The 26,664-nt window shown below is 38.7% G+C and overlaps 1 protein-coding gene across 2 annotated transcripts in view; it reads right to left on the reverse strand.

Moving 5' to 3' along the window:
• Positions 1-26,664, reverse strand: part of LOC100486632 (solute carrier family 23 member 2) — a 69,613-nt gene that overhangs the window by 15,581 nt on the left and 27,368 nt on the right. For both annotated transcript variants that reach the window (XM_002937067.3, XM_031898907.1), the window contains exons 4-9: positions 23,214-23,376; positions 20,105-20,286; positions 14,103-14,220; positions 13,268-13,424; positions 2,367-2,620; positions 1,669-1,833 (exon numbers count right to left, since the gene is read on the reverse strand). In XM_002937067.3, the coding sequence (XP_002937113.2) occupies positions 1,669-1,833; positions 2,367-2,620; positions 13,268-13,424; positions 14,103-14,220; positions 20,105-20,286; positions 23,214-23,376 (1,039 nt within the window). The remainder of the gene's footprint in view (positions 1-1,668; positions 1,834-2,366; positions 2,621-13,267; positions 13,425-14,102; positions 14,221-20,104; positions 20,287-23,213; positions 23,377-26,664) is intronic.

Here is a 26,664-nt window from a genome sequence, read left to right on the forward strand (position 1 = left end):
ATTTAATTTCTCTTAGAAACAGGCATCCTTTTATATGTTGCTATGTTTCCAATGCAGAGCCCTTTGTGTATTGTATTTGAAATCATCCAGAATAGCCACTTAATTATTTTACAATAAGTTTTGTACTTGCCATGAAACGCTGTCAAAGCAAAAAAAAAAGTCATTCTCTTTTATGGTGCAGTCATATAGTCACCCAAGAATGAGTTTTTGTCCAGATACACATCAAATGTTTATTAATTTTTACTGAAACACGGATTTGTAGAATGTCAATAAGCATTTTGGAATAATGGCAGATGTCCTACTTGGTTTCTGCCTAAATGTTTATAGTCAGGTTAGTTGGTATACATTTTGATCTGACTGGTGACATGGTCAGTTCAGATACTTACAAAAATCCCATATATCTGATTTTATTAGTGCTAGCACATGTGTGCATGGCAAAATCTATAAATGAAACAGACACTGCAGTGTACTCAGTTTCATTGGATTTTTGCATATATCAACTATCACTTTGTTATATTTATTGAAGTAATATGCTAACCACTAATTCCCACAGCTAGCTAGAGGAAACGTAAAAGGTAATTGGAGAATCCCTATATCTGCTAAGGCAGACCAGGAAATCCAGGAGTCCCATTGGAGTTGAAGTTGATAGACTATCTTTTCTTATTGCTCACTGCAGCCAAAGTAAAACCTTTGAAACAAATCCATGAGAGGCGGCAATCTCCCAGCACTACCGGCCTTAGTAGAGCCAATAGTTATTGGTTGTTTTAAAATAAAACAGTAAATGGAACTCCAAACAAATATCTTCCATATGAATTAAATCTTGTATTTCCAGCCTATCACAGGAACATCTTTTATTCAACTTCTCACAAGCATCTCATATAGCAAGTTAGTTATGTTTGCACAATCCCTTAGGCTAATGCGAGACTGGGCTGGTTTTTGGCCTGCAGATAAATGCAGGCTGAAAATCATCCCCTACTCTGGCATCAGCTTCATCTTATGCCTTCACCTGAAACCACTGTGTCAGCCTGTGGAAGGTACATAGAGCGGATTTCAGCACTAAAAGGCATTTTGGTGCTAAAATCTACTCCATGTGCCTGCGGCAGGGCTAGCACAATGACAGGTGTAGGCACAGAGAAAGGCTGATGACATCATAGGGGCTGATTCTCGGCCTGTGTAGCACTGGCCAGATATTGGTGCAATTGCACTAAATATTAAAAATAGTAGAAGTGTGCTGTACCTTTTAATGCAGGGTGCTAAGGTGATCCCTAGAGCCTGGTTAGATGGAATAGAATGCAAGAATGAGCAGCACCAAGTGCAACTATACGGAAATAAAGCACACATTAATGCGAATTTGATGTCAGGATCACTCATGAACTATTCTGGGAGCGTTCTTGTTTAGCTTCCAGAGGGTCTAAATCTTATTTCTCTATTAAATTTTCTTGATTTCACTCAAACCCATGTTGGTGTCATAATCTAATAATTATGATACCAATAACATGCCATTTTCAAATATTTCGCTTTTTTTGTTCAGAAATAAATATATCAGTATACATTGTTTACACATTTTGAACTACCATTGGGTTCTTGAGAGTTAATATTCTTTGTACAACTATAAAAATAAAAAAATATGCATTTAAAGTATAAATATATTTAAAAAAAATCCAGTACCTGGAGATTTGAAATGCCTACTGCTGCAATCATGCCAAACATGACCATAAACATTCCTCCAATTACAGGTTCTGGAATGGTGATAAAAATTGCTCCAAACTTTCCAAAGACCCCTAAGATGAGTAAAAGAATTCCAGCAGTTTGCATGACTAAGCGACTCCCCACCTAAAAATAAGAAAACATATCTGTTTAGTAGCAACAAAAGAAATATATATTGGATAAATGAAAATAATAGAGCAATTCCTATTATAGAGACTGTGATTCCTTTATGGATACAAGGTTAAACTTTTTTCTTTGTTTTGTTTACCAGTCACAGATGCACAAGTCCTAATATATGTGAGTGATGGAATCTAGACAAACACCTCTTTCAAAAATAGCTTGTAAAACACAAGACTTGCAAACTGACAGCAAAATGAAGTTTGATTGGTTCTGGGGCATAATTCTTGGCCCATAGCCAATTATTCATAATTTGTTTCAGGGGCCTTCTCTGTGTTACATTGATACATGTGACACTACCACCTTGCTTAACTCAATATTATTTTCTGATACCATCCCCTCTAATTCCTACATGCAGGTTTGTTGGTTGTCCCCACAGTATTTTTGTTCTTTGAAAAAGGTCTAATTTTTGTATGAGGGCTGGGGCAGGCAAAATGTTTTACAGCAAGACATGGTTGTGTAATTCTAAGAACATACAGTACCTTTGTAATTCCCAAAGCAGCAATATTCTGACTATAAGATGTTGTCCCATTTCCTGTTCCCCAAAGTCCAGCCAGTATACATCCAATTCCTTCTATTCCGATCCCACGGTTTATTGCATGGGTTGGAGGCAACGGGGCTCCAGATAACCTTGAACAAGTGTAGTAATCTCCAATTGATTCTACTGTCGAGGCCAAAACACCTGCTAGCATTCCAAGTACTGAGGACAAGCTCACTGTGGGCCAACCCCACTGACCTGCATGAATCAATAAATTCATTACTACAGAATCACTTTAAGGAAGTATTTTAGTATATAATTATAAAAAGATAATTAAAATGCCTGAAGGAAAGTAATTATATCACATTTCGATATGATGCAACAAGTAACTAATGTCTGCACTTCAGATTGACCTCTTCTGAAACTGAATATCTCCTTATCTCCTCACCACAAGCTCACTTACTAGTGCAACCACACAGGCACAAATCTGATCCATTTCATTTTAAGCTACATGTGTCCATAGCAGCTCCTTGAACTTCAGTATAGTTAAACTTGGTGCTGCTCCCATCCTGCCTCTTGTTCCAAATGCATATATTAATGCAATATAAATATATATTATAAATATAATTTTGATGCTGAGCATGGAATTCTGAGAAAAACTGTGCACCAATATGTGATTCAAGCTACTTATTTGCAACAATGGGCAAGAAGAGAGCATAATCATACTTGATAAGAAGTCAACCAGCTGTGATGTCGTGATTCCAGCACAACTGTAGCCAAACAATAGCTCCTAACATGGACTCTGTTGGTCTGAGGAAAGGTAGACTCTAGGGCAGTGATCCCTAACCAGTGGTTCGTGAGCAACATGTTGCTCCCCAACCCCTTGGATGTTGCTCTCAGTGCCCCCAAATCAGGTAGCTATTTTTGTATTCCTGGCTTGATGGCAAGTTTGGTTAAATAAAAACAAGATTTATTACCAAATAAAGCCCCTGTAAGCTGATAGTGTGCATAGAGGCTGCCTAATAGCCAATCTTAGCCCTTATTTGGCACCTCCATGAACTTTTATGATGCTTGTGTTGCTCTCCAAGTCTTTTTACATTTGACTGTGGCTCAGATGTAAGAAAGGTTGGGGACCCCTGCTCTAGGGTCTACCAACCTTTTTTACCCCTGAGCAACATTCATATGTGCAAAATGTTGAAGAGCAACATAGACATAAAAAGTTCCTGGGGGTGCCAATCATGGGCTGTGATTGACTATTGGTAAGCCTTATGTGGACTGGCAGCCTACAGGAGACTCAGTTTAACAGTACACCTGAATTTTATGCAACCAAAACTTGCCTCCAAGCCAGGAATTAAAAAACAAGCACCTGCTTTGAGGCCACTGGGAGCAACATCAAAGGGGTTGGTGAGCAACATGTTGCTCCCGAGCCACTGGTTGGGGATCACTGCTTTAAAGAGTACTCATACCATAGTTTTTGGCCTGTGCTCTTTATCAATACCCAAGTTAAGTGGATACAGTGCAAGGTTGAGATTCCTGCTTTATATGTTTCCTTCAGAATGACAGTATACTCACTAATGTTACTTCACAGATCCAGCACGCACAACAGAAATCTCTATAAAAGGTTTGTCACGGTATATGGCTCAATAGCATTTACTGTTTGTCATTGCTGAGTAAAGAATCACAAGGTGTGTAATTTGTAAATCTTGTTAGACAAACACACGTAAACAAATGTTCTTTTTTAAGAAACATTTATGTATCTGTTCATATTGTTCTCACTGCAACTGTGTTAAACAGATTCACATTCCATAGCTTTATTGCTGATTTTATAGTCAATTTCACTGTAGATACTTTCATAAAACATTCCTTAGTTTTCTGTTAGATAAATACAATATGGTTGGTGTCTTAAAATTTTTTTTTACCATGACTCTTTTTATTTAATAGCATTGTTAAAATAACCATGTGAGCCATGTGGACAATATTCTCAGTTCTTCATTTGTATTATTTCATACTAACATTGCATGCAAGAGATGAGTAAAAATATAACCGGATATAACCAATGACTTTGTTTCAGTTCCATAACAAAGTGTGCAATATTGGTTATTTAAATCTCACTAAAAGGAAGGTTGATTTAGGCAAGATACTTGATTTTAGGTCATCTATAGAAATATGCACATTTGGTTGGAATTTGGTTACTAGCAAGTTTAGCCAACATTCTAAACATAGAAGAAGAGTCCAGCTTTGGGGGCATTCAGCTCAAGAGAAGCATACAATACCATATACTTTACACAATTAACAGAAGTTTAAATGCTAGACTCCTTGAAGTACTGTCTAAGGCTAAATGTCTGGATGCAAGTTCCCAGCCTCAGATCATTTTAAAATATTGAAAAGAGTAAAAGTAAATATAATAAATATTGCCCTCATATGTATGCATCTAATACATTTAATGCAAAATCAATATACTCTCCTTCACCACAAATGATTTCTGACTCATTGTCTGCCATTAATCTTTAACCTGCCCCACTTTAACTTAAGTGGTTCCAGTGGGGCCGATAAACATATTGCGATAAAAAATTTGGAATGGTCCCCTTGTAAACCAAGGCCATATGAAGGCAGCAAAAATAGATAATAAATAATAATTTATCATTGTCGTGCCAAAACAGTAATGTTTTGGAGAATTAGGGGCACATTTACAAAGGCACGAATGCTCGAGCGTTCATGCGAACGCTCCGAGCATATTTTCGCCGATTTTTTCGGGCGTCCGGACGACTTTTTCGTACGCCGCACGACTTTTTCGGACGGTTGCACGAAAAAATCGGAAAGGTTTTACCACTGTTTACAATTGTTCGGTACAAAAATTTCATGACTTTCGGATCGCCAATACGATATTTTCGTGACTAATACGATTTTTTCGTAAGCATTTTCGTGATATTTGCGATCTTCAGAAATTTTCGTTTCCAATCCGATTTTTTTCCCATTCGTGATTCGGATTCGTGGATTAGTAAATGTGCCCCTTAGTCCTGCTACTTTTCCCTTAATAAACAAGGCAAATTTGGCAATAAAGTGTTCTTTTCTTCAATAAAAGGTACTAGAATGGGTCCTACACACAACATTATTAGATATGGCACCTTAGCCAGACCTCCAGAGCCTGTCAGAACCCCAGAGAACCATCACCATATCTATAAATCTATTTTTTGTAAATAAAGCACTGTGGCATTTTGGCATACCTATTACATTGCACTTAGTATTGCAAGAAATTGCAGCCTCTGATTTAACATAATTGTCCCTATTGTGTTGGTTTACATTGGTTGGTTTAATTGGTTTAAATTTTGATTATTACAGAGGTGTTTGGGTGATATTGGTGGCTAGCAGCACATATGTGGAAATAATAAAAAAATAGATAAAGAGAGGATGTATAGAATATTAAACTGAGAAGCCCAGAAGGATTAACAGCAATTCAGCTATTCCTGATAATCAGCAAAAGGTTTTAATGAACTGACATATTTACCAAAGACTATGCAGGATGACTGGTCAGTGAAAAACATCATTTCAGAAAGGTGTTAGAGCTCATGGTAGCCTACGGTATTTATCACAGCTTGGACAGTCACCAGGATCCATTTTGATGATTCTGGGTGTTGGGACACAATTGAATCCCCTTTCTGGTGGATCATCAGAGCTCCCATTTTGATTTCCATTTCGGTAAATTTTTTATTTTTCACAATAGCAGAGTAGCAATTGTATATCCTAGTTCAAATTTAAAGCTATAAACAATTTTTCACTCCAGAATTGGAGCCTGGGATAGATATTATTAAATCCCAAAGCATTTCTATTTGTTTAACAAGATAGAACAATTACTCACAAATATATGAAGTGCAAGGAGTGCATTTTGATGCAAGTACAGGTATGGGATCCATTATCCAGAAACCCATTATACAAAAGTTCTAAATTACAGAAAGGCCACTTCCCAGAGACTCCATTTTAATCAAATAATTCATGTTTTTTATTATTTTTCTCTGTAATGATAAAACAGTACTTTGTACTCGATCCCAACTAAGATATAATTAATCCTTATTGGAAGCAAAACACTCCTATTGGGTTTATTTGATGTTTAAATCCAAATAGGGAAAGCCCCACTATCTGAAAAGCCCCAGGTCCCGAGCATTCTGGATAGCAGGTCCCATACTTATACCTTTAACACACAACTCACTGTGGGAAAAGGTGCAGGAGCAGACTTAAATGAGCCCTATAAACATCCGTAATGCGGGTTACATTGTACACAATTTTAAAAAAAGACATATCCATCAATTTCGAACTTTGGTCTTCAGTTTGCATTGGGGGAGTAAGGTACATGGCATATCTCCCTCTAAATGTAAATTTACACATAAGTTAGAAAATAGTGATGAGCGAATTTTTTCGCCAGGCATGGATTCGCAGCGAATTTCTGCATTACGCATTGGCGAACTGTTTCACGAAACTTAAGTGAAAATTTCGCTGCATGTTAAAAAATTTCGCTGTACGTCAAATTGGGTGCGGTAGCGTCAAAATTGGTCATGGTCATGTCAAAAAGCGCAGGTGACAAAAAAAAACGCGGGCGACCAAAAAAGACGCAGGTGACAAAAAAAATTTGCGCGACAAATGCATTTCTCTAATTTTTCGCCGTTTCGTTAATTTTCTTGCCGTTTCTCGCATTTTATGGCAAAGCGAAACGGGACAGATTCGCTCATCACTATTAGAAAACTCTCCTCATGCACAGCCAACCAAGTCCCCTCTATAAAACAAAATCCTGTGCCCAAACCCAGTCTATAGCCACCACTAAGAAGTGCGTCACAGATTTAAAGATATATTAAATACATCCCCACTTAGTAGAAATGTATACTTAATTATTTTGTAAAAACATGAAAATCCAGAGACCTAATGAAATGTAAGGTTTACCCTTTGTCAGCACAGTTCATATCAAAGCTTAACTACTAAAGTACTGATTTTCCCAGTTGCAACTCATGTGACACAGATGTTTTTCTCACAATATTATATGTACTCACCATACCTTGATTGTACATCAAATATCAGCATCCACATGGCTTTACTTAGAAACCATATATAGCCCTTTGACGTATTCTCCCTTCACACAATAATTTCTTGTCAAATAGTTCAAACAATGGTTTCCAGGAATCGTTGGACATGGCAAATCAATATAATTTCTTAAATTCAATTTGCCATATGTATTAAAGCTAATACATCACTGTACACACACATATCTATCTATATATATATATATATATATATATATATATATATATATATATATCAGTGCATTTTTCAGTAATATAGACCACTGGCCCAGGGTTCATGGTTAGCTATTGCAGTCACTGGAGGGGTGCCTAAAAAAGTGCCAGACCAAATGACACACGTCTTTTATTTCATTAGTAAAAGTCATAAAATGGAGAGAGTATTTATCTAAATGCATTATGATGTCCCATTTCATATCATGTGAAGTCATTCTCTGTGCTATGTTACATTACTCTAGGTCTTGACATTTATGGACTTAGTGAGCGTCTCACTCTCATTTGTATACATGTATGTCTTTATTTATAGAGTGCTATTGGGGTATGCAACACTGTACAATACTACAATGTTGAAAAGTACAGATGGGGAGGAAACAAGGGGGTCCCTAACCCATAGAACCTATAATTGAATATGTCCAAATAAGATAATTCCAGTTTTTACATCTGCGCTTCTTCTAAGTTCCGGCTTGGGTCCATTTGTTTTTTTTTTCTGACTAGCCATGGTATTCTTCAAAGTTCAAAGGCATTGCTGTCTAGAATGTTTACTATCATCCTTCCTCGCCATAAAAGCTCATATACAGGAAACTCCTATAGATTCAGTCAATCAGTGGGCAACAGTAGCATGCAAGCTAGGAGACATTCAAGATGCATGGTTTAAAACTGAATAATTTGGTTCCCTGTTTGGCCACTGGATACTCCACTTCTGCAGCTTCCTGTCACAATCTCAGGCAAGCTTTGTGTAGTGTGAGGAGCTTGTGAGTCTCTCTCTCTGCTGATCCTCTAGGTGAGTCCTGACAGTATCAGTGGCTTAATTAGGGGACCACAGGCCGGGTGCAGTCACACCCACTGCTTCCCTGGTAGTTACACCACTGGACAGTATAACCTAGCCCAAAAAATGGATCAGGCTGGAGAATCATCAACACTAAATCTGCTGACCCAGCAACTTTCTTCTCTCACTTAAGCCTTTAGAGAACTTCAGGTGGGCTACAACCAAATTCATGATCAGCTACACAATCTACAACTTGGAACCGGAGATGTGTCTTCGAGAAAAAAATGAGCAAAAACGCCTCCTTCTAAAGTGTCCAAAGTGCCTTTTTCCCAGCTATGTCAGTATTGTATGATGATCCCACAGATCTTCCACTGAAGCAGGAGCATTCCCTTTACCAAAACACAAGCCAGCAGAGGATTACCCATTCTGCAGATGCATGTTTGTTTTTTAAAAAAAAAAAAGTCTGACCAGGACCATAAAAAGTAAACATCAAAAGTTGGCACATGAGCAGGGCATGCATTTTATTTTATGTTTACAAATGGACTGTGGTATACAGAATACCATGTTATACAAAAACAGTGTCTCATTAGAAAAACAGTGGGTACCAAAGGTGGTGATGGATAACAATGATTAAATTCTGTTTGTTTTTTAATGATTGCCTAGTTCATTGGACAAAAAACATTTAAATTGTTTATTTTATTAATAGTGTGTTTGTGCTGCCCCACAGAAAAGGGCGTGTATTAAAAATAGAGCTGTTTGCTGAGTGGCAGAGCATCATAAGTCTAGGTGTTATGTAGTTTGGTTTTCAAATTGCCTATACATTCCCCTAGAGGGTGGGTATAATAAGGTGTTTGGTTGCATTAGGGAACACACTTGTAAATACCAAATGTACTACTACTACTACTAATAATAATAATAGGATTTTTAAAAACAGGTGGAATTGGAAATTCAGGGTGTGATTTATAAAATGTTTACCCTTCCCTTTGAGAAACAATACCATTTAAATGTCCTGGTTCTCTGGAAATGACATCATTAAATGGTGTGTTTTTGATTTATTATGTTGTCATGTATCACACTGGGTCCTGTTTATTCACTGAATGCAGTGATTCATTTTGTCAAATTGGGAAAACAGTTGTCAGTAAATATAGCAGTTAGACAAAAGGGAACACAGCCAATTCAGGTCAAGTCACAGCAACAGAGAAATAAAGACATCAAATCTAGCTATATTTAACATACTGTGCATAAGAATTTGTACAAAGTTTGTATTTGTAAAAAAGTTAACTTTTAAAAAAAAAAAGTTTGAACATCTCCAAATGAGGCAAATATTAGTAAGCAAGTACTGGTAGTTTCAGCATATTTATTGTTCAAGGAACATTAATGAAATCAGGTTACACAGATGGAGGAATTACAACACTATCTGAAATTAGTAAATTGGTACCTTGACATTATTTGTTCCTCCTCCGCCCTCAGCTGTGCCAGTGATCTAAGACTTCCTATCACACATAAACAGCCAATCATACCAATCACCATCTCAATATAGACAAAGATTTGGGGGCGGGTTTATGAAAATGTGAGTTTAGAGAGTAATAAATAAAAACTTACCCAGGTTCTATTCATTTCTAATCAGATTTTAAGAAACGTATTTATTAAATTGTGAGTTCTAACTTTCGCCCATTGTTAAATATGCTTCTAAAAGTCCCATAGGAATGAATAGAACGTTTATGAGTTTTTGTTTATTAAGCTCTAAACTCACATTTTCATAAATCTGCCCCATAGTGTGAAGACATGTATAATGCATTATTCCTGTCTGTTTAATTTAAGGAAATCATCTACCCTATAAACCTATGCTCTGACCCACACAAGAAGACCGAATCTGTCCCGTTTCACTTTGCCGTAAAATTCACAAAACAACAAAATTAGGAAATGGTGAAAAATCTGCAAAACGCGTTTATCGCAACCTTTTTGTTGCCCGTGTCTTTTTTGTCGCCCACATCTTATTTTGTCTCCCGTGTCTGTTTCTGGCACAACCGCACTCACTATCACTAGCTCTGACCTAAAAATCAAGAGACAGATTTATCAAAATGTGAGATAAGAGCTCACCACAGAAAATGTACCCACATTCTATTCATTCCTATAGGATTTTTATAAACATATTTATCAGTGGTGAAGGTTTGATAAATATGGTTCTATAAAATGAATAAAAAGTATATATATATTTTTGTGGTAAGCCTTAATCCTCACATTTTGACAAATATGTGTCAAAGTATTGGAATGGAAGCAATAGGAGGAAAACCCCAAGGGGATGACCATGATACACAAACAAAACAAATGCCACTTAAAATAAAAATGAAGCAGTGATAGCATTATGAGTCATATAGCATGCAGTATATTCATTGTGACTCGCACTGACTCACTTGTGCTTAATAATATTGTTTTATCGCCTATGGGTTTGGGGGGCTTGATTTAAAAACTGTTTGTTCAGTGAGAAATCAGCATTAATATTTACCTGTAAGTATGAGTGGTATCATGGCACTGAAAAACCTCTAAAAATTGAAAAACCAATGGAGTGTTGGATGGTAAACATTAAGAGAGAGAGATATAGATATAGATATATGCGGTGCACTCACCCAAAACAAAAAGGCAATGGTGCATATATATATATAAACTGAATATAGAAACTGAATCTTCACCAAAAGAGTAAATAGCTGGCATGTCAGTAAAAAATCCATGGTTGGACTGGGGCACCAGGAAGTGGGTCGGATGGGTGTATTGAAAGGAGTGAAATTATAGTCACTGATAGTCACAGTAATATTCTTAATAGGAGCAAAATTAGCAAAGTTGAAAGTTTGCATCACAAAAAAGGTCACCCACTCACTATTCATTCTCATGGAAAATCCCTTAGGATTAAACAGAGAGAATGGTGGAATTTTTCTGTGGTGAGCAATAATTTCACACTTTGATAAATCTGCCCCTTAGAGTTTTTGAACATTATTTATTTATTAATTTTTCAGGTGTTGAGAAGGAAAGAGCAAGGGGACAAAGAACACGGTGGTGAATGAGGGAATTTAAAGGAGAAGGAAAGTCATTTTGCCATTTTACTGCCAATAGATTACCCACATTAGTGCCACCTAGAACACTATATTTATTCTGCAGAAAGCATTACCATACCTGAGTTAAGAGCCCTAGAATCTTTCTCTGTTTGTTTAAGATAGCAAGCTGCCATTTTAGCTTGCTCTTCATAGCTTTTTGCTTGCAGCTTAGCCCTTATAGCTCAGATTACACATTCCTAAGGGTGGGGAGGAGTAAGATTTATGAATTCTCATGGGAGGCGGAAGCAGGAGAGGGCAGAGAACTGTCCAGACTCTGGCCCCAGGAATGAAGGATTTTTCTGAGTGAAGAAGTCAGCTACCCGAAGAACATGTTTACAAAAAAAGGAGACAAGAAAGCCTGTGTTTCTCTTAATAGAGCGCAGCATTACTGTGAGTGCTTATGGCTGTATTTACATAGACCAGGGGTGGGCAAACTATGGCCTGTTGGTCTTTTTAATCTGGCCCGCCGACTCCGCAGCATCTGGGGACTGATGAGCGGAAACAGCGGTATGCTGGCCCGGGCCTGTCTGTAAGTCAATGTGGCCCCTGAGTCATAAAGTTTGTCCACCCCTGACATAGACCTTTCTGATAAAGCTTTCTTAGTTTTTACCTTTCCTTCTCCTTTAAGGCATACCATATGTTCAATTATACAGGGAAAGAGTGAGTAATATATATTGATATAGTGTTAATAAACTCATGTTACATGGGCAGTCCGGGGTACCTCAAATTGACAACTGTATCTTACAGATTACAAGTTTTTTTAGAAGCTTTAGTTTGCACATATGGCAACCATGTCATCCAGGTTTTTTGAATTCTGCTTGTAAAACATGAATGAGAATTTAAAAAACAGAAAATACCGAAAATACCTAAGGAATAGACCCCTATAACCAACTTCAGGGATCTAAACTATCCCAGACATGGGCTACTTCCTTCCCAGACCCATTGCCTTACTTACTTATATAATTATTCCAGTGCTCACATAAAGGTCATTGAGGATGCTACACCAGAATTGAAAAAGTGTGGGCGTGTATTAAAACCGCTGTCTGATGATTATGCATGAATGGACACATCCCAACCTGCTCTGATGAAAAGTGCTGCAATGTGCCTATCAATGCTAGGAGCCTACAGACTTGCTTTAAGTAATTGTGGCTATATATTTATACTTAACATTGTGCTCTAAGTATATAGCTGACCGACAATAACAATTGGTTAATCTTGTAAATGGTCAATCCTTTCCCCTTTCACCTTCTTCTCTCCCTTTTTCCCCTCTGTTATCCAGTCTGCTCTCCTTCATCCATTTCTTCTTCTCCTCAAATTTTTTCTACTCCTCCCTTCTTCGGTTCTGTTCCCCAGATTTGGTCTCTAACTTTTGCTTTTGTTTAACTTTAACCTTTTTATCCTGAATGTTGTTCAGATTTTTCTCGTATCTCCCCTAGGTTCCTTTTCTGCTTCTCCTCCCTGAGAATTATTGTCATTTCCCTGTTTTTTTTTGTTCTTCTCTTTTCCTCAGCAAACAGAAAATCATCTCTTTTATTTCTGCATTTCCTTTGCCCAGTTTTATGTTCTTTCTCCCACACTTGCTTTATATTCTTATTTACCCTGCTCATGAATTATTTCCTGCTCAACCACCTTTATGTTCAAGTTTTCATTCTACTTTCTGCAACTTGTAAATGGCATCAACAATGTACCACCTTTAACATTAAAAGATAATTCCTAAATGTCACTTTTGAATAATCAAGCCATCTGGTAAAATAAATGAACAACATACCTGGATATGGCACGTGAAACCAAGGAGCATTGGTTATTGCATCAATATCAAGATCAGTTCGTGCAGCATAGCCATAACTTGTCTGGTTACTTGGAAATACATTAAAGTGTGTCAAAAGGTAACAGATCAGCCAAGAAAGGCACATTCCCAACAATACCTTGGCATAAAGAGAAAAGATTTTCATTTAGGGTTTCACTGAAAACCAAGTCATTGTACTCTGGCTGATACTAACATTTTCTAAATTTATATATAATTATCAGCATCAAAAATCAGAAACCGCAGATTCTTTGATAGCAATATTATCAGAGCTGTATTTTAGTGGTCCAGCCAGGGGCAGCTCCCCAGGGCACAGCATACAAGTAACAGAGTAACACTGTGTCTCTGTACTTCTAAAACTTGCCTCCAAGCCAGAAATGTAAAAATGGGCACCTACTTTGAGGCCATTGGGAGCAACATCAAATGGGGTGATGAACAACACCACTGGTTGGGGATCACTTGTATTTGATAGAAACTAAAATGAAATCTTGAGGCACTTGGGACTTTCATGTGAGCAATTGCTGTATATTGTTGTATTTGGAAGACAACAGAAGCAATGAGGGACAATTATTTGCCATTAGCCAAATTAAACTGATGCAGCCATTCAGCTTTGGGCCCTGTATATAAGTCCAGACAGTCAGCAGGTGACCAGAATTCATATCCTGACAAATGAATATAAGATTCAAACAAATTTGAGGATTTAATTTTTTGCCATAGAAGGTGCAATTGTCTGCCACATTAGTTGTTCATATCTTACCTTTGTATGGCTAGCTTTAAAATATATTATATTCTTGCTTACCGGAATCAGTTTGAAAATGGGATATTTGGTAAAATTCCATTTTCCTTTACTGTAGCGTATTATTGGACATTCTATGTTTACAAGATACTGTGAGAAGATCACAATCAATGCAATGGTTCTGCAAAGAGAAGAACATACTTTTTGTAAAAAATCATTGATGTGGGATGTGCACGTATTTTGAACCTTATACCAAATCAACACAATTCATTTTAATTAACTGGACGACCCCAAAATGTGTATACTACTAGTTTAAGAACAACTGGGAGTGAAAATAATGGCATTTCCCTCCATTCCTCTTGCTGTATTACTTTGGGGAGTGTTCAGATAGCCCACACCCTCGTGATGTGAATCTGAAGGGAAATCTGCTGCTTCTGATTAGCCAGATTTCAAATGGGCAGGCCATTGGGAAGCTCCCATACATGACTCAATAAACTGCCTACTTTGTCTGGAGGAGTCTAGTGGACAGCTTATATTGGCATTTAGGTTGTGACCCCAGAAGCCCAAAATCTGTTCTGTGAGGCCAGGCCCAAACTGGCAATCTGTGGATTCTGGCAAATGCCAGAAGGCCTGCCGTAAAATGCCATAGACACTATGTTTTGGGCTGGTGGGGGTCTGTTTGGGCCTCTGTGTACGTGGACTGCCAGGGCCTAATTGACTTGTGTGAGGCTACAACTACTGTTCTTGTTACTTTTATTACTTCTCTTTATATCAAGGCCACCTCATATTCATCTTCCAATCTCTTATTTAAACCACTGCCTGGTTGCTAGAGTATATTTGACCTAGCAAGATTTATTAATTTTTTGGGGTTTACATTCCTTTTAAAAACCACAGTTTGTGTTACTGATGCTAATGAATTTGAAGAAAAGTTTGCCTTAAGTAAACTTCTCCCTATACTCTTCCTATTGGCAGATTAAGCATGTTGGCAATATGGATTTAATAAGTAACTATTAAACAATAATTTTATTGTTTTCTGTGCAATTTAAGATGTTATATTTCCATGAAAGGATTTGCTGAATGTTCAACGGCAAGATTCCTAGAACTGTAAAATTTGTTCACTTATTTAGCTCACATCATGTTTGTGGCAGCAGAGTACTGAATGGAAGTACAGATCCTTATTTAAAGGGGCAGTATACCCTCCTTAGACATTGGTTAAATGAATAGAGTGTGTATTCAACTTACTGTTATAGCAGTTGTAATCAGAAATTATATGTTTTTGTTATATCTTGCATTAAATTAGGCAAAATCAGAAACTGAAAGTAAAGTGACATTCTACTTCCTGTTCAAGTGCAATCCAAATATATCAGCAGTCCACTGCAAAGCCCTCTATATTAACCGCTAACTTCTCTCAGTTACAGCCAGTTGCACTTTGAGATAAGGAACAAAGCATTAAACATATGTTTACTCAGTGGATTTGTTATTTGTTTTGATTGTGTTTTTAAGGGCTCTGGCACACGGGGAGATTAGTCGCCCGCAACAAAACTCCCTGTTCGCGGGTGACTAATCTCCCCGGATTGCCATCGATTGCCGGCGAAAATGTAAAAATCGCGCCGCCATGTATGCCATCCCACCGGCGATTTACACATTTTCACCGGTGGGATGGCATTTGGGGGACATTAGTCGCCCGAGACACAGGAGATTTGTCGCGGGCGACTAATCTCCCCGTGTGCCAGAGCCCTAAGACAGGGAAGCAAAATGTGACAATGGCTCCTAAAAACAACATACATAATTTCATTAAACTAATGTTGAAAAAGGTGGTATACTGCCCCTTTAAGTTTGCACAACTGTAGATACACAACATGGTTTAATAATAATCTTGCAAATATAAAAATTACAATAAGTGTGAAAGGTTGATAATATATGTGTAGCCCACTTTATGATTAGTTGTGGCACTACCTGCTGATATATCACTATACTTGGCGCTTTCAGGAGTCCTGAGCCCTGCTTACTTTGGGGAACAGCTATTTTTATACTTTGGCGTGCCTCCACCCAGGATAGGGATAGAATGAACTATAACTCCCCTCCTGAGAACTTGATACTGTACTGCAGTGTGGGGACTCCCAGCACTCCTGGTACCTTGCCCCCTCCCTGGGGTAGTTGCTTACCAGGCAGGTGGATCCTCTGTGTATGCAGAGACAGAACACTGGATGGATGTTTAACCAGTGGAACTTATTTATTGTCACAGATGTATCAGACAGGCAGGTTACACACAGGAGCAATGTTACAGTCAGGGTATACTCCCTCTACCTTAAGAGACCCTCTCTCCACGAGATATTAGCAGTACTCCCGCCAGATGATTCCCTTTGGGGGTTCCCTCCGGTACTTCTCGCCAGAAGCCCCTCTCTAGGGCACTTCCCGGTACTACACGCCAAGCGGACACCCCCTCAGCAGACCTCACCCCGGTACTTCCACTTAGATACCCCTGGATTAGGCAAATCTCCTACACTTAGCACTTTACTCCCTGACTCCAGCTATGAGTGCTGGTGGATCTTAATCCAGTAATTCTCCTGTCGGGGCCACGCTGCCCAGCTAGATAACCTGCCTACCACTCCTAGAGCGGTCTAAAACAATTACTCACTGTCTAACTCTGACCTGTTGTTAACCTCTTCTCCAAGAGGGGTCCCAGGCTGAAAGACCTGGCTGCACATGGCTGCACAGCCTTTTATATTACTGTACCACCCTGTGGCCATAACCTTTAACTGCAGGGAAGCTAATTCCCTATTAACTATTTATGTGCCAACACACCCAAAAGTGTTGCACTATTAAGTATCACCCACCCTTGGGGTCTATCCTGGGGGTAACCAACCTAGGGGCCCAAATTTGGAGATCCCTACATATGCCAAGTCAGAGTTTATAGGGAAATATATAGAAGGATAGATGGACCCAGTGTGATGAATGTATATTGGGCCACAAACAGATAACACTGAGCTCTTTGTCCCTCCAGACAAGACAATGAGTGGCTTAATAAGACTGCTTTGAGACAGATACTGTGAATATACAGCATGGTAAATGTTAGATAGGGTATGCTTGTTAGACACAGTTTGTGGTAGATTTATTTCTCTCAGGGAGTAGCAGGAGTATGGCAGTATGAATGAGGTCACAAAAAGCATAAAAGAAATATATCATTCGCTTGTGCACTAGAATTATAGGCATGTGGGCCACAAGTACACAGACATGTCAACTCCCTGATTTACCCAAGAGTTGGCTGTTTTTGGACCTCTTCCCCTCCATGTTCCATCACCATACATCATTCCTCAGATTATCCAGTTTCAATTCAGTTCACACATGCACAGTAAGAATTAAGGAACATCAGAGGAGCTTGTGTACATGGGCAATCAGCAATAGGCAGCTTCCCAACAGCATGTGCTCATGTGCAGGGATAGCACTTTTCACAGGGTTAAACACAGAGGGAAAATGGGATGCCATTAAAATTCTACTTAACATGAAAGTAAAGGTCTAGGACCTGACGGTATTCATCTCAGGGTACTAAAATATCTTAGCTCTTTATACTGTAAACAAGAGCTATGAATATCTTGTAAATTATATCCTTAAAAACTGAACTTAATTATGTCATTATAATCGGTGCTTAGTGATGTCATTTCTGCCAGATGTGTGTATTTTAAAAAATAATGTACAACCTCTTGCAAAATATGAGGATATTAGAAGTCACCAAAGAGTTTAACGACTTGTTTAAAAGCACTCGGCCTTCAGCCTCTTGCTTTTATTTGGTCATGGAACTCCTCTGTGACGTATAATATTCCTATATATTTTACAACAGGGGTTACATTATTGAGTCAGATAAATGTGAGTGTAGGACTGGCCAGACCGGGGATGACTTTGACGTAGTTGGCCAGCTTGAAGTATATTTCAATATATGGACAAACAATTACCTGTTTTGCTTAAAGGGGAGGGCATTTATTTGTCTTAAAGGAACAGTAACCCCAAAAAAGGAAAGTGTTGTTTTAAAGTAATTAAAAATAATGTACTGTCATCCTGTACTGGTAAAACTGATGTGTTTTCAGAATCCTTACTCTAGTTTATATAAACAAGCTGCTGTTTAGCCATGGGGCAGCAATTTAAGCTGGAATAAAGGAGAATAGGCACAGGTTACATAGTAGATTACAGATAAACTGCATTGTTTTCTGCCAGGTTTATCTGTTATCTGCTAGGTAATCTGTGCCTTTTCTCCTTTTGAATGGCTGCACTGCATGGTTTATATTTTAACTTTAGTAGTTTTTCTGAAGCAAACACACAACTTTTTAGGGTGGAGACACCCTAGTAGCTACTAGTAGCAGCTGCTTTTTCATGGCTACTAAACTCCAGAAAATACCCTGCCATAGACAATACGGAGAATTGCCTCTGCTAAAACACATGCAGAGACAATTATCAGTAAATCATCAGCATTGTCTGTTTTTGTAGCCATGACAAGTAGCTGCTACTAGTAGCTCTGTGAGTCTTTACCCTTATAGTGCAGGTCAGCAGTACAAAATAGTTGTTACTTTGATACATTTTAATTTTTTGGTGTTACTCTTCCTTAAATATCCTATATATATTTATAATGGGTGAGTGCAGAGGACCTCTTGTTGCTGTTTATATGAATTTTGTGGTTGTGGCCTTATTGTGCTCCTGCCTAATGGTTTGAAATTTAGCAGAGAGTGCAACATCCCCCTTTTTTTGAGAAATACATATATATGATGAGAAAGGCTTTCACTTTATGGACTGTTTTCTTTTTCAACCCAAAACAGCCCTGTAAAAGTACTGTAAGTACATATTTATCTTTTCAAACAGTGTCAACACAATACGTGTATCTTTCTTTTATCTTAAGATATATACACAATGTAATAAAACATGATTACCAAACTGTTAATTCAAAGTTAAGGGTATTTGTTACAAAATGTAATCTACTGTAGATACACATACTTATGAGCTTTTAAATTAAATTAATTAACTTTTATATATTTGTGCCCTGCCTGTCTGCCCTGCATGCATTATTATCTGTCCTGTCTTGGATCCATTCATTGATGAACTGCATTGTGGCATCATGAAATTGATTTCTTAATATGATTTCTGATCTACTGCATTGCTTAGGTGGGGTTTACTGTTATCTGAAATATTTTATGTGACATGCCATATTGTGGGATAGGTTGTGTGTCTTTATTATGGTGATTTTTTTCATCCATCTGAAGGAGCACCCCTCTAAATGTGATATGTTTTATGCAATATAAGTGCATAAGCATTCTCCATTTTATTTTGGATTTCTTTGTGCTCAGACAAGATGATACTTCAGAACCTTGAATTTGCAACCTGCTAAATGCAGGCATTAAGTACAGTGCTCACAAGCTTTAGTGCTCTGGGAGTTCTGTCAGGCAAAATACACAGAGAGCAGCTTGCTCTGAGCAACAGCAACTATGGATAAGAATATAATTAGTGCTCTTGTCTTGAATTTGTGCTGAGCCCTTTGCAGTTGAGCCCTATCATTTTAAAAAGTGTCAATATATATCAGAATGCATTGGTATGGAGAAGGATGTGTACAAACAAGGCTTTCCCTTATATGTTTTATAGTGAATACCAGGGTCGGACTGGGGGGTGCAGGGCCCACCGGGGCTCCCGCCCCAGGGGCCCTGCAGGTGCCCCAGCCAGCCGTGTCCCCTACCCCTCCCCAGGGGCCCCCCTAACCCCGCCTCGATGTCCGCCCCGAGTGTGTATAAATTGAACGCGTCAGGGCAGGAACAGTCAGTAGGGGGAGCAAAGGTCGGACTGGGCCGCCGGGGCCCACTAGTGCCGTGGCCCACCGGGATTTTTCTGTTCCTCCCCTGATGCGTTCAATTTATACGCGCTCGGGGAGGACATCAGGTGGGGGCCCTGGGGGGGGTTAGGGGGGCCCCTGGGGGGGTAGGGGAGCCCCGGTGGGCCCTGCACCCCCCAGTCCGACCCTGGTATTCACTATAAAACATATGGTGAATACAAGTAGATGCATACAAAATATTAACATCTTGCCAACTTACAGTGCAGCTATCCCCCAATGGACACCACATTTCTTTCCTGCTTCACCAAATAATGAAAGTCCTATAAGTGTAATGGTTGGTGTTATAGCCAGAGGTCCAAGAAACCGCAACAGAAATCCAATTAATCCAGAGAAACCCAGCAGGACTTGCATAGTAGAAGCCACTATTACAGCGCCTTGAATCTTAAATAATAATAAAAAAAAAAAAACAGTAAATACATTTAAATAATGCTTTGCTTTTTTCCATAACCAATTAAAATGTATTTCTACTTTAGGTTGTGCTAAATAAAATATTGTCTGTCTACACCAAGTTACTAATTATGCAAATTAAGTTATTATATTCTAAACGTATTGGACAGGAAATTACATTCAATTTGAGTTTTTATAATTTAATCTATTCTTCCCTGGTTTATTTAATATGTATGATTTAAGTTAATGCAGGACACAAGGATAAATGCATTCAAAGATCAAAAAAAGAAAAAGCCAATGACGTATGGCACACAGAATAGGATCATTCTTAATACTGAATGATTTGTGACTGTGAAGAGCATGCAAGAGTCAATATACCTTCTTGGAACTTGCTGTCTTTTTTTAAAACTCTAAGATGTATAATGAGTCATATGACAACTTCTTTCATTGTCATGGGTTACATAAGACTGAATCGATTAAAGAACATTATTCTGGTTATGCATATCTGTTGAAATATCTAGGTCAGTCTTCCTACACTGTCTTCACCCATTCATTACTGGCCTCTGGATTGGGCATGTCACTTGATACTTTTTAATATATAAAAGAGAAGCAGTACAAGGCCTAGGTCTCATTAGTCTCCACTCTATGGAGTAGGGTGGATTATTCCACAGAGCCTGAAGAAGAAGGTCTCTGTGACAGATTTGTTTCTAAGGTAGTGCACATCAGGACTACATAGTGTCAGACTAGCTTATTTTTTAGCAGCTGAGATGGATGTGGAACTTCTAATACAAGGAGTCCTGTGTTCCACATGAGAGGAGTAGTGTGGGGTTTGTATATCTTCACTATCGCTGCCACAGTAGGGAACACCAGTAAATAGATCAAGTTTAGTGTATATCCCCTATTTAGAAGTTTTTTCTCCAATGCTTACAGCCAGCTCCCAGCTGACAGAGAGCATCTCAATCCAGAGAAATAGGCCTATTAAAACAGCGTTACACATTAGTGCAAGGATATCAAAATGCTGATTCTATAACTGTTGTTCAGCTGTAATTCTATTCATCCATTTGATGGAACACTAAATAATGTTTGAAGTGGCATTTCAATAACAACTGCAGAGTCAGGGATTTAATAGTTTCATTGTCTACTGACATTAAATTATGTTTAGAATTTAAGTCATTTGTAATTTATAATGGTGTTATTATTACGTAAACCAGATATAACCTAAATCTCCATTACTATTCTTGATTCCCATAAGTGGCAGCTTTTTTTACAGACACTAAAGAATGAGAAACCCAAGGCTGTCTGTCTGCTAACAGGTCAGAGGTGAAAGAAATAATGGTCAGAAATAATATTGATGTCTACATCAGTTAGAATGTATTTGTTCTGTTTAGGAGACAGTTTGTAATTTATGTTGTAAAAGTCAAAGGATTAAGTTGTGTGGATGCACTCAGGAACCATGTAGAACTTCTACTGTAATGTTAACTGTAAAATTGCTATAGTACAGTATATGCCTTATGAATGTACAATAGAAAATCAGTGACAGCTAATTGTATAGTAATTAGAGGAAGTTATCAGGAAGTATTTGTGCAGGTTTACTGACGAATACGGGAAAAGGGTGGCTACAATGAAATGCCTGCATTGAAAAGGTTGGGATTACTCATCTTCCTGGTTGGGAAACACAGGAAAGAGAAATTAACTGCATAGGCTAAATGTTAACCAATTCAACATATTAGAGTGTGTACTAACATTGTCCTGCTCTTTAAATTCTGGCTTGACCGTAAAGTAAAAATGATCAAAAGCAATCACACATAGAACAAAAAGGTTTTTAAATGTTACGTCAGGGTCAAGGCTGTTGTTAAAACAGGAAAGGTGTTTTCATTATTTTCTTTTTTGGTTTGTAAAAACAGCAGGAAGTGTTGTAGTATGTTGATTATATTCAAATACTATTTACTCTTTTTCCAAATTATTTAAGCGTCTAATAGTTTTAGCAGTTCCTTGACATGCTGTGCATTTTAATTTTACCAACTATAAAAAATAATAAAATAATTCCATTTATACTTGTGAAGATGCACCAATCTGACAGTGTACCTTAATAGATCTTTGGCCAGCAGCAGAGATTGGTATGTTCCTTGCAAGCTCTTTTGGGCAGGGCCCTCTTTACCTCTTTGGGTATTGGTTGTCTTGTATGTTTACATACAAGAAAACTGTGAAAAATTAAGGTCTGACAAGCATTTTCATTCTTGCAGTGTTAAAATAAGGCAATAAGTTCATTCATGTGGTTCCATGTTCTAATCAATGGGTTTCTGATAGTATCTGTGACATGACAAAATACGCTCTTAGGGTCATGGCACACTAGGGGATCAGTCACCTGCAGTAAATCTGTGGGTGACTCTTCTCCTGAAAATGCTGGTTATAATGTAAATCACCAGTGGGGCAACTTCAGGCTCTTTTGGAAAGCCAAAGCAACTGTATGTTTCCCTACCAGTGATTTACATTGCTGCCAGTGGGTAAGTAAACTAGGGACAGTTTGCCACCCACAGTAGCACATATTTATAATGTGCCCTTTTAAAGATTTCTAGTATTTGATAAGAATGAGAAATTTTCACATGAGAAAACAGGACATATCACTCCTTGTTTTCCATTTCTCTGCTTTACTAAACAATGCACATTGTTTTGGCACAATAGACAAATTACTTTAATAATGTGTGTCCCTTTAAAACTCATCTAGGCAGAAATGACTACATCCTTAGAATTGTATAGCAATGTTTTTCTAGCTGGATAAACCCGTATGTTAGCATCTGAACTTTATATTACAATGAGCTTCATGCTTGGAGAATTTTCTTAGTGCAAAAAAAACAGTAGTTCCTTAAATTCCTTAAATATGTATATTTGTGGAATTCAGTAAAAGGTCTTTAAAATATTACTTCTCTCATACGCAATTTCCAGGTATCTGGGTCAGTTTCGGAATTGTTTGCAGTTCCATTATATATATTGTCTTCATTATTTGGACATTTCCACTTAGGCAAAGATAATATAGCTAATGTTGGAGTAATGAGGCTGAAGGTGCCCCCTTGAAGAATTGGTAATCTGTGAAAAGAATGATAATACAGAAAATGTAAGAAAACGATGTGATTGATTTGAAAAAAAAATGAGTTCACTACCAAAATCTGTTGACAACTGATGCATTTCAATACATTCGTCATATTTTAGATCGCTGTTCTAGATTGCCTACAGGATCAGAGACAAATATTAATATTTCAGGGAACTCCTAGGGGCATGTTTAAAAAGATGAGTAACAATACAGTGCCTTTTAGGTGGCACAATGTGTAAAAGCATTTATATTTCTTTGCAGTCTGAATTTTCCCATTGGCTTCAAAGGGTTTCTCAATATTCATAGTGGTGTAAAATAATTAGGCCTCGATTAATAAAGCAGGTGTTCATGGGCCAGACAGCCACATGTGCAGGCACTCGCTTGTTGCATCCGTAGCACTGTGGCCTGGAAATTTATACAATTGTCAATCTCCTATGCCTAAAGCTGTACCAAACTAGGCCCAGATCTTTGTGCACTTCCCAGATATCTAGGACTGAAAATATTGGTGGGCAATGACACACAGAGCTACTTGTCACAGCTACAAAATAGACAATACTGATAATTGTCTCTGTCTCTGTATTGGCAGGGTATTCTGTGGCATTTTGTAGCAGCAACAAGTAGCTCTGTGTGTCATTGACCTAGGTAGCACATTTAACTTTGTAGTGGATCAGTTTTTCAATCACAAAGCCTAGAATTAATTCACTCATAAGGACTAAGACTAAGCTTTATAAATATGCAGTTTGCTATTACATCACTTTTTATACCTTGGCACAAAATAATTATACCTATAAAATATTTTCTACACCTACTTCTCCTTTTCTTCCAACCTTGCCTATTTATAAAACTTCAATATTGACAAAATTATTTAACTCCAGAATAAAAACACTTTTATTATTATTCTTACGTTTCCCAATTTATAAAGAACAGTAACATAAATTTCTCCCAAGACAGAGTACTTTTTGGGTGTTATGCATGGTTTATGGGAAGTTGCTGGCTCTGTGTTTGAACTGTGAGTATAGAAATAAAACCTCAAACATTCAGCAATGTCTCGGCTTGATCCTCTTGACATGTTCTCCACTGGAATATTCCTTAATTGGTCAAGAGTTCACTGCAGTACAGACTTCAGTTAACAAACTGTAAGCAGGGTTGATGTAAGCTGACTGTTCCCACAGTACCATAAATCTTATAGGAGATCTGGATGGAGAGGTATGCTGAAGAGCTTGTGAGCAATTTAAAAAGAATTCCCTCTGCACTCCTTGTGTCAATGAGCAATATCCAGTGATGCCAGTTTATCCTGGATACTGGGTAGGGTATCACCATTCAATTGAGCAACCACAAGACAGGAACTGTACACACTTGTGGCAATGTTCAGTGTTTCCCCTCCTGTGTATGGGGGGCACTGTGTATGGGGGCACTGTGTATGGGGGGCTCTGTGTAAGGAGGGCTACTGTGTATGGGGGGACACTGTGTAAGGAGGGCTACTGTGTATGGGGGGGCACTGTGTATGGGGGGGCACTGTGTATGAAGGGCTACTGTGTATGGGGGGGCACTGTGTAAGGAGGGCTACTGTGTATGAAGGGCTACTGTGTATGGGGGGCACTGTGTAAGGAGGGCTACTGTGTATGGGGGGCACTGTGTATGGGGGGGCACTGTGTATGGGGGGACACTGTGTAAGGAGGGCTACTGTGTATTGGGGGCACTGTATGGGGGGGCACTGTGTAAGGAGGGCTACTGTGTATGGGGGCACTGTGTATGGGGGGCACTGTGTATGGGGGGCACTGTGTAAGGAGGGCTACTGTGTATGGGGGCACTTTCTATGGGGGCATTGTGTATGGAGAGTACTTTCTATGGGGTGCTGTCTATTGGGCCATCGTGGGCACTATTTTAACTATTTTAAAAATGGGGTGTGGCAATTGGGGCGTGGCCACAAAGTGGGCGTGTCCAAAAAATTTTGCTTTTTGTCCCTCTTTTCATTTTTCAAATGTTGGGAGGTATGCTTATACAGTGGCTTGCAAAAGTATTCGGCCCCCTTGAACTTTTCCACATTTTGTCACATTACAGCCACAAACATGAATCAATTTTATTGGAATTCCACGTGAAAGACCAATACAAAGTGGTGTACACGTGAGATGTGGAAGGAAAATCATACATGATTCCAAACATGTTTTACAAATAAATAACTGCAAAGTGGGGTGTGCGTAATTATTCAGCCCCCTGAGTCAATACTTTGTAGAACCACCTTTTGCTGCAATTACAGCTGCCAGTCTTTTAGGGTATGTCTCTACCAGCTTTGCACATCTAGAGACTGAAATCCTTGCCCATTCTTCTTTGCAAAACAGCTCCAGCTCAGTCAGATTACATGGACAGCGTTTGTGAACAGCAGTTTTCAGATCTTGCCACAGATTCTCCATTGGATTTAGATCTGGACTTTGACTGGGCCATTCTAACACATGGATATGTTTTGTTTTAAACCATTCCATTGTTGCCCTGGCTTTATGTTTAGGTTCGTTGTCCTGCTGGAAGGTGAACCTCCGCCCCAGTCTCAAGTCTTTTGCCAACTCCAAGAGGTTTTCTTCCAAGATTGCCCTGTATTTGGCCCCATCAACTCTGACCAGCTTCCCTGTCCCTGCTGAAGAGAAGCACCCCCAGAGCATGATGCTGCCACCACCATATGTGACAGTGGGGATGGTGTGTTCAGAGTGATGTGCAGTGTTAGTTTTCCGCCACACATAGCGTTTTGCATTTTGGCCAAAAAGTTCCATTTTGGTCTCATCTGACCAGAGCACCTTCTTCCACATGTTTGCTGTGTCCCCCACATGGCTTGTGGCAAACTGCAAACGGGACTTCTTATGGTTTTCTGTTAACAATGGCTTTCTTCTTGCCACTCTTCCATAAAGGCCAACTTTGTGCAGTGCACGACTAATAGTTGTCCTATGGACAGATTCCCCCACCTGAGCTGTAGATCTCTGCAGCTCGTCCAGAGTCACCATGGGCCTCTTGGCTGCATTTCTGATCAGCGCTCTCCTTGTTCGGCCTGTGAGTTTAGGTGGACGGCCTTGTCTTGGTAGGTTTACAGTTGTGCCATACTCCTTCCATTTCTGAATGATCGCTTGAATAGTGCTCCGTGGGATGTTCAAGGCTTTGGAAATCTTTTTGTAGCCTAAGCCTGCTTTAAATTTCTCAATAACTTTATCCCTGACCTGTCTGGTGTGTTCTTTGGACTTCATGGTGTTGTTGCTCCCAATATTCTCTTAGACAACCTCTGAGGCCGTCACAGAGCAGCT

Source organism: Xenopus tropicalis, chromosome 3, assembly GCF_000004195.4.
Source record: "Xenopus tropicalis strain Nigerian chromosome 3, UCB_Xtro_10.0, whole genome shotgun sequence".
Taxonomy (NCBI): Eukaryota; Metazoa; Chordata; class Amphibia; order Anura; family Pipidae; genus Xenopus; species Xenopus tropicalis.